At 41.8% G+C, this 12137-nt stretch overlaps 1 protein-coding gene across 8 annotated transcripts in view; it reads right to left on the bottom strand.

Annotated features, from left to right (window-relative positions):
* Positions 1 to 12137, bottom strand: part of LOC123373703 (disintegrin and metalloproteinase domain-containing protein 20-like) — a 150446-nt gene that overhangs the window by 20902 nt on the left and 117407 nt on the right. For 7 of the 8 annotated variants that reach the window (XM_045022787.1, XM_045022800.1, XM_045022835.1 and 4 more), the window contains 2 exons: positions 4668 to 4745; positions 82 to 193 (listed from right to left, as the gene is read on the bottom strand). In XM_045022787.1, coding sequence (XP_044878722.1) covers positions 82 to 193; positions 4668 to 4745 — 190 coding nt within the window. Of the gene's footprint in view, positions 1 to 81; positions 194 to 4667; positions 4746 to 12137 lie in introns of those variants that run through there. The other variant, XM_045022842.1, reaches the window with a different exon arrangement.

Raw genomic sequence — 12137 nt, 5'->3', positions numbered from 1 at the left:
TACAATACAGGTCACAGGTTCCTGGCTTTAGACTAAAAAACAGGATAAAATATAGAGTGCTTAGTTTTTCACAGCACTTACTACTGGCAGTCGGAGGGGGTCCACTGTCAACACTTCCTCCAAATCCTTTTAATGTACAGTCTGGAGGGGCCCAACCAAAATTACAATGGCAGTTTTTCTTACTGTTGCACGTCTGAAATAGAATAAGGGTATAAATAACATGAACCAAATGAGCACTTTGTGAAAATACGGCTTTTCTGAGCTCTTTGTACATTCGAACTGCCCTGTACTCTATAGCATCATACTAAATAAAAGAAAGAATGTTAGTTTCTTACCTGATACTTTAAGTTTCTCCAACTCCCTTGACAGGAGCACCAAAATAACTAGTTATCCAGAGTCTCCATTTTTGGAGGGAGGAGTTAATATACTGACTTTGGTTTATTAGTGTGCAATGTTATCTAGTGGCTGACCAAAAGATCTAAAAATGGAACCAATTTCTCTAACCACTTAAATCAGTTCTCCTTTAGTTTAAATTGTATAGGGCTATATTTTGGAGTTGAAAGACAAAATTTAATGGAGTCACTGCATACCCACTCTGTTAGGTATCACAAAGCCTTTGAAAACAGAGTACATGATAGAGCAAACTTCCCCTCAGATGAGAAACTCCAATGTTTAGAATTATTAATTTATTAGAAAAGACATTTTAATGTTATTGAAACCCTTAGTGAAATCACGTGTCAAGCCTTAAGAGGAAAGTTAGGGAGCAAGAAAGCAACAGCAGATTGCATATGGCAGAGTTGGTTTATTCCTTCTCTCTGGCTTGTACTATAAAAAGTAGAGATCTGGGCATTCTTATCTTGGAGGAGTATGTTTTACCCTCAGAGCCAGGGGAAGCTGGTTGCATTAACCTGTAGGCCTTGAACACCATTTTCAGCCATGCAAATGCTATTGTTTCTATTTTTGCACTATACCATGTGGTGCTAGGGATGCAATTTGAAAAGCAGTTGTTGGCTCATTGGCTGACGTAAAGTAGAGAAAGAGCCATTGGCTTATAAAACAGATTTTCTACTTCTAGGAGTAAATCGAGGTCAGGACACAATGCTCGGTATTATAATTTAACATTTACTTTGCAGTAGTGCCTAAAGGACAGAAGAAGGGTGGGCTCCCACTGTGTTAGTTTATGCACAAATATGTGATAAATGACAGTTTCTGCCAAAAAAGCATGGTTAGAAGTTGGTTCAGCTCAGATTAATGCTCAGTAGTACAGTGTCCTCAGGTTAGGCCAGAAATCAGCCAGATGGGTTTTTATACTGTAGAACTAGGTTTTAAGAAACATTCTTAGTAAATAATTTTTGTTACTAGAATTTCATGCACCACATTTATTTTTCTAAGGTTTCTCAATTAAAATCTCTCCATTCCCTTTAATCAGGACAGCTGAATGATCTAGGTCCTCTTTTCTTTGGGGTGTTAAAGAAGAGAGTGATTGTCCCATTTCCGGGCTCCAATCCACACACAAAATCCTCTCCCCTCCATTTGGGCAGAAGCTGTATTTCTCCTTCCCAGGAGCACCTGCTTCCTACTGAAACCCTTAATCTCTAATGGCTGCCTCTGTCAGTACCATTCAGCTAGCTAATGTGCTACAGCCCTCACATCTTCTTCTCTAGCCTGGCACTTAAGGTGATCTTTACAGGCTGGGCTCTTACACTCAGCCCACTGAAGAGTTTAACTGCCTCACAGTCTAGGGCACATACATCTTTGGCTTCTTGTCCCAGCTTCCCATTTGTGTGTGTTTGATTTAAATAGTAATTGCATCTGTGGTCTGCATAGATCACCTTACAGACTGCTAGACACCAACTCCTGAGAATGTCAGCTGCTCAGGCTGAACATTGTCTAACTGGTTGGTGGGTAAGTAATGGACTGACTGTCTCATGTTGCTTTCTTAATGAGCTTCACAGTTCCATTAGTAGCTACTACAGGAGCTCTCCTTTATCACAAGCCATAGAGACTTAGATTTTTTTTGGAGCCAAAGGATCAGGGTTCTAGTCCCAGCTCTCCAAGCCTTATAGTTATGTATAGTACGTATCCTATCTAGTCTGTGTCACGCTGGGACTTTGGACAGTTTACCAGGAATACCAGTGACTGATTGAGGTGATATTTAAAACTTTGCTGCAGTGATACACATAGATATTCCATTTCACTGGAATTTGAGGGCACGTTAAGTCATGCTGTTTCTCAGTTATTTCAAATCCAATGTTCATCTCTTCCTGATTCCTCCCATTAATTTTGGTGTGTAAGCTAAGCTACTACCTACAAAAAACAGCCCTTCATCCTGCAGAGCAAATTTCTCCTTTAAAGTTAGCATAGGATAGACTTAGGCAATATCTACACTACGGACCTTACAGCTGTACCATTTCAACTGTGCCAATGTAAGGTCTCCCATGTAGCTGCTCTTTGCCAGCAGGAGAGAGCTCTTCTGCCAGCATAATTAAACCACCCCTATGAGCGGCATTAGCTATGTCAGCAGGAGAGGACTTTAGTTAACAGATATTTGCAAGCCTCACTCTGCTTTGTGAGGAATATGGGTTTTACTGTATCCATTAGTAAACCAAGGAATCCCAAGGGATAATGATGGTTGAAAATGTCTTTTGTAATCACTTTCTGTGGTCCTGGAGATTACGATCTTTGCTGTCAGATGGAGACATCAGCTCTATTTTTGTCTGAGCAAAGTGAAGTGGTCCTACACTCAACTACACAGTATTTCTCTTCCTTCCTCTCTCTGTGTGTGAAGCCTCCCCAATGTCTGTTCCATGGTTGTTGTTGGGGAAACAGATCCTTGGGGGAAAGGGGGAAAAGAAAGACCCCCTGCCACAGGTGGAGTGGGGGAGGAAAGGCACAGCATGGGAGTAATACAGAGCCCCTGGTATGAGGGAAGGACATGGGGGTTGCAGGGACTTCCTAAAATAGAAGTGGATTGGAAGGTGGCACATAGGGAGCTTATAGAGAGAAATGGAGGATTTGAACCAGTGGATTCTTGCTTGGACCAGGGGGTTTGCCAGATAATCATTAACATACAAGTACTTAAAAAGGGGAGTATGATTATTTAGTTTTTCCTCATCAGTTTTTCTTTCTTCTCATGACAGTTTCTGGAGCTGTTTTTCCCTAGCTACTTGTGGGAATATAGACTTGGTGAATTACAGTTTTAAATTGAATTTGAATGTTAGTGCAAGTGACAGGCCCAAAGCTTGTGACCAAACACAATGAGAAGAAAAGAGGCTGAAATAAGAAGAAAGGATATTTGTGTTAAATTTATAGTGGCCCTGGAAATAACAGTATTATCTTATTTAAGGTTTTGGTTCAGATGCAGTAAATAATTCTTTAAAAATAAAGAAAACATCATTAATTGGGTACCAGGTGCAGTGATTACATATACTGATTTATTATAAAGAACTGCTTAATCCAGGAGCTGGTAAGGTATCACCGAAGTCTGATCCTATTGTGCATATTTGGACATGGTTTATAACTATATTGTTGCTAAAATATAAATGTGTATATGCTGGTATTTGTATTTTGAATGTAACCAAACACCAACTGGCCTTTAGACTAATAAAGGAATACTTGAGTAGAAGCTAAGTTATGGTGAACATTAGTAAATGGATTAGGAAAATTATTTCCCAAAGTACTGCTTCAGCATCTCAGTCTTCTCTAGCAGGGTTTCTCAAACAGGGGTCACCGCTTGTGTAGGGAAAGCTCCTGGCAGGCCGGGCCGGTGTTTACCTGCCCCGTCCGCAGGTCCGGCCGATCGTGGCTCCCACTGGCCATGGATCGCTGCTCCAGGCCAATGGGAGCTGCTGGAAGCGGCATGGGCCGAGGGACTTACTGGCCGCTGCTTCCAGCAGCTCCCATTGACTCGGAGTAGCGATCTGCGGCCAGTGGGCAGGCAAACACAGGGGCAGGCAAACACACCGGCCCGGCCCGCCAGGGGCTTTCCCTACACAAGTGGCAACCTCTGTTTGAGAAACCCTGTTCTATAGTGTCATCACACCTTTCTCTCCTTCCTTAGAATGAATTGTATCTAGCTTATATAGGTCTGAAACTCTCCCATACCCATCAGGCTCTGAGGGGACTTCCTAACTGGAGACAGCTGCTTGGGTTTTTTTTTCCCCTTTCCCCTCTGCAGCAGTTCACTCTCTAAAAAAGGGATGCAAGATCGTGCAAGCACTGAGCTTGTTTCTGGAAGCCTCTACAATTTCTAAATTCGATCATTGTTTACTCCAAGACGCATTAGTGTATTATGCTCCACTTAGGGCTATTGTTGAAGACTCCAAGAAACTTTAATCTTGTGGTATGAGACCTGAGTTTTTTGTTCTGCACTGACTCCCCAGCTGACTGTAAGTGCAACATATAGAAATAATTCACTGGCAATAAAATCCCAAGTGGCATGAGATTTCGCAGATCTGACTGTATCATGTGTCATATGTGGCTTTACATCAGATGGTGTATAGTTTATAAGATTCCGTCTCAAAATACTTTAATTACTGCTTTTTAAGATCTTGTCCAATTAAAATAATCTTAAGTCTAATGTGAAGCATCACTTGTAAGAGACTAAGTTCAGTGCTCTACGTATTCTACTCTGAAAATCTGAGGATGTTAAAATCTTTCTTACTTACCCCTCTGTTACTGCATTTTGTGTAATTACAATCGTAATCCAGAATTTCTATATTGACACATGTCCTGTTTATACATATCTGTAAAAGTTCACAAATAAATATATATTAGATAATAGGATGACATTAGGAAAGCCTGTATTCTGACTGGTTATTAAATGTGGAAACCACACTACAAGTCAAAAAGAAAGGTATACTGAAGACACAACTTCATTTGCCAATTGCAGCATGTGATCTGGTTGCGTGAACCAACGCATAGTGTTGGGTTTCAAGAAGGAGACTGGAAGCTGAATAATCTGGTAAATATGGAATTCAGAAGATACTTTTGGGAGAAACTTAGGATATGGTCGTAATGAAACTTTATTCCTGAAGAATACTGTAATGGGAGGGTCTAAATCAAAGCCCCACTGTGACAGGTTCCCTAGGTACTCACGGCACCTCCTGCTGGTTGCTCTCAGCTTTCCAGACCAGCTGTCTGGCGGGCATCTCCAGTGTCCTGAGTCACTACCCAGTGTCTGGTAGGGGAACCCAGGCCTACCCTCTACATTGGGTTCCAGCCCAGAGACCCTATAATATAAAGCCTAGGTCTGTCCTGCCTGTGACCTTGCTGTTTTTTCTCTGAGCTTTTCCTACCTAATTGTCTCACCCGCTCTCTGGGTTCACCATCTTCCCTATTACCTCCTCTCAGGAAGTCTGTGCAGCTTGCCATCCTGCAGCCACAAACACTCCTTCTTCCTTCCATGGAGTGACTGCCCTTACCTAGCTGTCATGCCCCTCTCCAGCAATCTCTAGCTTTCTACAGACCCCACATGTCCTGTCCAGGTGAGCCTGTTCCTCATCAATTAACTTTCTGCCTTGCAGCCTAATTAGTAGCTTAGGACCATCTGGTCCCATCCAGCTCTCGCCGGGCCAATGTGGGGTGCATGCCCGGTAACACCCTAGTTCCCCAACTCTTCATGCAGAAGTGATACCACCCTGAAAGCCATCTTCATGGCCAGGTGATGGCTCAAAGTGGGGGGTCCATGTGACAAATAAGCACCAAGTGTAGATCACATAAAAGGGTGGGCTCTCTAATTGGTGGAGAAATGGTTCATCAGACCCTTAATTAATCTTGCTGTTAGGAGGGTGAGGAAAAACTGAGAAACCCTCAATGGAGGAATGAAAGTCAGTTATTGCTACCAAGTGAACCTTGACACAACTCATGGAGAATCTTAACTTTTTCAATTCCAGAGACTAATCAAGACCAGCATAGAGGAAAAGTGTGAACAGGAGAAAACTATCACTGGATAAACCTGTGGTGAAATCGCTTCCATTTCAGAAGCTAAGTGTTTTGTGTGGACATCTTCATACCGTTTAATACTACTTGTTTTACCTCTGCAGAACGGGAAGCCTCTATCCCCAAGAACCATTGAATAACCAAGCTCTGAGATGAAGATTTCCCAGATTGGGCTGAAGAGTCCAAATGGAGTCCTAAGACAACAGGTGGGGAATGGACAAAACAGACAACACCAGGAAAGAGGCAAGGTGAATCAGGTAAGGGTACCAGACTTGTCTTAGACACCCTTGGACAACTAAAATGGCCCTGGCATAGTCATATTTGACCTTCTTAAATACTCTCAAAATCAACAGTAGTGCAAGATATGCCCCGAGAAGGCCCTTCGTCCAAGGAATGAACAACACATCCCCCAATGACTGAGGACCCCTCCCTCCTCCCAAGAAGAGTGTATTGCACTTCCTGTTGGTGACTGTGGCAAAAAGGTCCATATTTAAAAACCCTAAGGTCACAAAAATGTAAATCCAACTCCCATTCATAATCCTGGAATAAATGCCTGGTGATATTGTTGGTCATGGTGTTTTGTGAATAAAAAAAAACAACAACCCAAAAAAGAAAAAATCTGCAGGAGTAAAAAGAATGCATGCAGAAGTCCAGCAGGAGAGTGGGACTATCCAGTTTATTGCATTGAATTCGGCATGTAGGATTACCTTGTGGGCAGGTAGCATATGTGTGCATCTGGTGCAAAGAGGTCATGGCCCTCAGAGACTGAGTATAGGCTCTTGAAACCAGAGAGACTGAACTGGAGGAGTTAAGGGAGACAGAGGTACACAATGAGCCTTTCTGGGACACAGTAGAGTGGTCCCTGCCCCAGTTTGACAGCCTCTGTGGTGTTTAGGAAGATGAAAATCTTGGAAGGAGAACATCAAACTGGAACAGAGGGAAATGGTCCCACAGTGGACACCCTCCTTCCATATCATGGCATCCTCTCGCACTGAGGATACCTCTTGGGAGGGAATCCCAGTTATTAGGAAGAGAGAGGTGATAATAATGGGGGGATTCAAACATTAGAAACATAAGTAGTTGGCTTTGTGATGACTGGGAGAATCATATGGTGAATTGCTTGCTAGGTATGAAAACCATGGCTTTATTGAGACATCTTAGAATATCAGGGTTAGAAGGGACCTCAGGTGGTCATTGAGACCAACCCACTGCTCAAAGCAGGACTAATCCCCAGACAGATTTTTGCCCCAGTTCCTTAAATTGTCCCCTCAAGGACTGAACTCACAACTCTTGGTTTAGCATACCAATGTTCAAACCACTGAGCTATCCCCCCCTGCTCTAGATAGACTTATGTACAGTGCTGAGGAGGAGCTGGTGGTTGTGATACATGTAAGTATTAATGACATAGGGAAAGGAGGAAAGAGGGCCTGGAGGCCACATTTAGGCTTCTAGGTAAGATATTGAAGTCCAGGATCTCCATGGTAGCATCCTCTGAAATCTTTCCAGTTCAATGTACAGGGTCAATTAGAGAGGCAAAATAGAAGGGTGTCAATGCGTGGATGAGATGATGGTATAGGGAGCAGAGATTTAGGTTTATTAGGAACTGGAGAACCTTTGAGGAAGGTGGACCCGATACAGGAAAGATGGGGTCCACCTAAACCAAAATTGAACCAGATTGCTGGCATATAAAATTAAAAAGCTTGTACAGGAGCTTTTAAACTAAGGCCTAGGAGGAAGCCAACAGATGTACAGGAGCACACAGTATGGACGGACATCCAGTAATGGAGGATATCTACATCCTAGTAAAGAGGAGAGTCTGGATGTTGATAAAGTGTAGAGAGGAACTGAAGAGAAACAGTCAAATGAAAAGAAAAGAGACCCATTCAATTACATCACATAAAGGCAGGCAACTAAAAAGTGACAAATTTTTAAAGTGCTTGTATACAAATGCTAGAAATCTAAATACTAAGATGAGTGAATGCCTGGTATTCAATGAGGATATTGCTATAATAGCCATCACAGAAACTTGGTGGAATGATGATGACAATCAATGCTTGAATAATAAGAGTACAGCAGTAGGAATAAACTACTTGGACCAGGATAGCGATGGTGATTGTGAAATGCTCCCAGAGATTACAGAGGTTATAAAAATAGAAAATGTAATAATAATGGGGGATTTCGACTATGCCCATATTAATTGGGAACATGTCACTTCAGGATAGGATGCAGAGAGAAAATTTCTAGACACCATTAATGACTGCTTCTTAGAGCAGTTACTCCTAGAACCCACCAGAGGAGAGGCAATTCTTGATTTAGTCCTAAGTGGCACATAGGATCTGGTCCAATAGGTGAATATAGCTGAAATGCTTGTAAATAGCGAGCATTATATAATTAAATTTAACATCCGTGTGGGGGGGGTGGAGGAGGAGGTAATAAAAGAAACCCAGCACTAGTACTTAACTTCAAAAAAGGGAACTACAAAAAAATGAGGAAGCAAGTTAAATGGAAATTAAAAGGAACAGTCACAAGAGTGAAATGCCTGCAAGCTGCATGGGAACTTTCTAAAAATTACTAGAATAGAGGTTCAAATTAAATGCATACCCCAAATTACAACAAATTAGTAAGAGGATCAAAAAATGGCACCATGATTAAAAACAAGAGAGTAAAAGAGGTGGTTAGAGGCTAAAAGACACCCTTTAAAATTGGAAGTTAAATCCTGCTGAAGAAAATAGAGAGGAGCATAAATTCTGGCAAGTCAAGTGCAAAAGGTAATTAGGCAGGTTAGAAAATAATTTGAAGAGCAACTAGCAAAAGGCTCAAAAACTATATAGCAAAAAAAAAAAAGTACATCAGAAGCAGGAAGCCTGCCAAACAGTCACTGGGGCCACTGGATGATTGAGGTACTAAAAGAGCACTCAAGATAAGGCCATTGCGGAGAAGCTAAAGGGATTTTTTGCATCTGTTTTCACTGCACTGTTTACCCCTTTTTTCAGATCATTTATGAATATGTTGAGCAGCGCCAGTCCTAGAACAGATCCCTGAGGAACACTGCTACTTACCTCTCTCCATTCTGAAAACTGATCATTTATTCCTACTTTTGTTTCCTGTCTTTTAACCAGTTACTGATCCATGACAGGCTCTTCCCTCTTACCCCATGACTCCTTACTTTGCTTAAGTGCCTTTGGTGAGTCACCTTTTTCAAAGGCTTACTGAAAGTCCAAATACACTATATCTATTCAATCACTCTTGTGCATATGTTTGTTGACCTCAAAAGAATTCTAATACATTGGTGACACATGATTTTCTTTTACAAAAGCCGTGTTGACTCTTCCCCAATGAATTATGTTAATCTATGTATTTGATAATTTTGTTTCTTTTCTATAGTTTCAACCAGTTTGCCGGGTATTGAAGTTAGGCTTACTGAACTGTAATTGCCAGGATAGCCACTGGAACCTTTTTAAAAAATTGGTTTCATATTTATCTTTCATCCAGTCATCTGTTACATGAACTGATTTGAATGACAGGTTACATAATTTCATATTTGAGTTCCTTCAGAAATCTTGGGTGAATGCCATCTTGTCCTTTTCATAAACAGATAGTTAAGGGTTAAAGTCTCTTTTACCTGTAAAGGGTTAACAAGCTCAGTAACCTGATGAACACCTGACCAGAGGACCAATCAAGGGACAAGATAATTTCAAATCTCTGTGGAGGGAGGTCTTTGTCTGTGATCTTTGTTTGAGTGTTAGTTCTCTCTTTGGATTTAAGAGAGGCCAGACATATTCTTCAAGTTCTCCAAGGTTTCCTGAAGTATTTCCTACTATCCAGTCTAGTGTGTATTAGAAAGGCGGACTAGTCTTATAATTTAATTTCTGCATTTGTAATTGTGTGTTTGCTGGAAAAATTCTTTATTTCTGTTTGCTGTTACTGATTATTCTGAGCAGGAGGGAGGGGGAAGTCTCTCCAGGTTTATAAGTCAGACCCTGTGATATTTTTCCATCCTGGTATTACAGAGATAGTGTACTTTCTTTCTTTCTTTTTAATAAAATCTTTTCTTTTTAGAACTTGATTGATTTCTTCCTTGTTTGGATTTTCAGGAGAAGGGGAGGGGGGAAAAGTGAATCCCTCTTTGTTTTGATTCAAGGAATTTGAATCAGGTATCTCTCCTAAGCACTAGGAGAGGGGAGGGGGGAAATGGGTTGTTTCCCTTTGTGTTGAGATTCACGTTTGAATCTGTGTTCCCCAGGGAGAGTTTTGGGGGAACAGGGAGTGTGTCAGACACTTAAAACTTGACTGGTGGCAGCAAGAACCAGATCTAAACTAGGATTTTAGTTTAGAGGAGTCCATGCAGGTCCCCATCTTGTGAACGCTAAAGTTCAAAGTGGGGAATAAACCTATGACAGTCCTGATGACTTATTACTGTTTAATTTATCAATTTGTTCCAAAACAACCTCTATTGACACCTCAGTCCAGGACAGTCCCTCAGATTTGTCACCTAAAAAGGATGGTCAGGTGTGGGAACCTCCCTCACATCCTCTGCAGTCTCAAAGGAAAGGTCTTCCACAGTATTTTGGTGCTCAATGCAGGACAACTGCAATGGAAATTAAACAAGCTGCAATCAGCTGCATCTGAGGATGCTTTAATAAAGTTCTTGCTAAGAGGTCACCCTCAGCTGTGATGGCCTGGAACTGTTCAGGATGTTCCACAGAAAGGTGTTCAATAAAGCTGTTGAAATCCATATAGTTGGTGTGGTTATACTTCACAATCACAGCTAAGTGGTTCACTATCTTAAAATTGTAGGGCTAGAGATGAGTAACTCTTATGGCCAAACAGGTTGAGGTATTTTTGCTCCTGATCATATTTTGTAGATATAGTTTGGTTTTGTCTGCCAGGTTCATTGATGGCTTTGACAACCAAGGAGTTGGGTGAAGGCTGCAGAAATAAAAATTCAGAATTTTTGGCAGAAATGTAATCCTTTTTTGTAGTTTTTACATGTAGGTGGTACCGTTGCCAAGGTTTGCCAGATGGTCTTGGTGGGTTTTGGTAAAGCATCATTTACTGGTAAAATCCCTCAAGGTGAGGCTGTCAAATTCAGAATGTCTAAAACATTATGCCGTAATTCTTGGAGCTCCTCTAATGGTATCTGTGGCAAGTCAGCAATTTGTTTCATCTGCTCTTGAAGCTGTTTAAGAAATTGTCAGCCAAAGAAGGTGGGGGAGGCATCATGGCCTCATCTGGAGAAGAGTTGATATTTGTTTGTGGAGTGACCTTTCTTGTCTGTTCATTCCTCTTTCTCATAAAAATTTCTCCTTCAATTGAGCTCATTGAGGAAGAGGAGATGGAGCAAGAGACCATCTCCCCTGGTGGTCACCAAAAGGAAAACTTGGGACTCTTGAAAACTGTTTTCGATAGGTGGCCCAAGGGTCTCAGTGTGGCCACAGAGGGGGGCCATAAGGCACAGGAGATGGCAGCTAATGCTGCTCATACCAAAAAGAAGGTACATGGATTGTCTTGTCGCTAGGGCCTCTCTTTCCACAAAGGTGACAGGGAGGTTGTTCCTATGTTGGCAGGCAGGGGAACCTTGCTCAGAAATTTGGGAATCTGAAGAGAGGGAATCTCAGCATCATCTAGAGGAGGAGGTAGCTCGGAAAGTACTGGAGAAGTAGATGGTACTGTAGAAAGATCCAATCCCAATGACCGTGTCAATCTCAGTACCAACATGCACTTGGCACCTATTAAGTGGGAGACTTCAGCTTGTCTGAGACCAACAAGTCTCTTGAATATCTAAACTTCTGCAGTACCAGGTGGATTTGCATACAGAATGAACGAGTTTTCACTAGAGTGGAGCTTGCTTTGAGAGGTTCCGCCTGGTGGAAGCTGTTGTTACAGAAGTTGTCAAGTGCTTTGGAGGTACTGAAGCAGCATGAGATGTCTGGTTAGACTTAGTCAGTCCCGAATGAGTCTGGGTCACTTGTCTAGCTACCGAGAGTAGCACAGGAAGCTCTGTCAATACAGCCTTTCTGAAAGCCAAATGTTTAAAATCTCTGCTGATGTGATTATGCTTAGGTGGTACCCAAGTACGCTGGGTACCATAGCTCTTTGAAGAGCTCAGAGTACTTAGGAGCCTGGAACCTAAGCAGTACCCAGTCTAGGACATGAGATCTCTGATTTGATTTCTGAGGACACAGAGGCTTTTTTGA

Source organism: Mauremys mutica, chromosome 1 (genome assembly GCF_020497125.1).
Source record: "Mauremys mutica isolate MM-2020 ecotype Southern chromosome 1, ASM2049712v1, whole genome shotgun sequence".
Lineage (NCBI taxonomy): Eukaryota > Metazoa > Chordata > Testudines > Geoemydidae > Mauremys > Mauremys mutica.
This window is presented reverse-complemented; position numbering and strand designations above follow the sequence as displayed.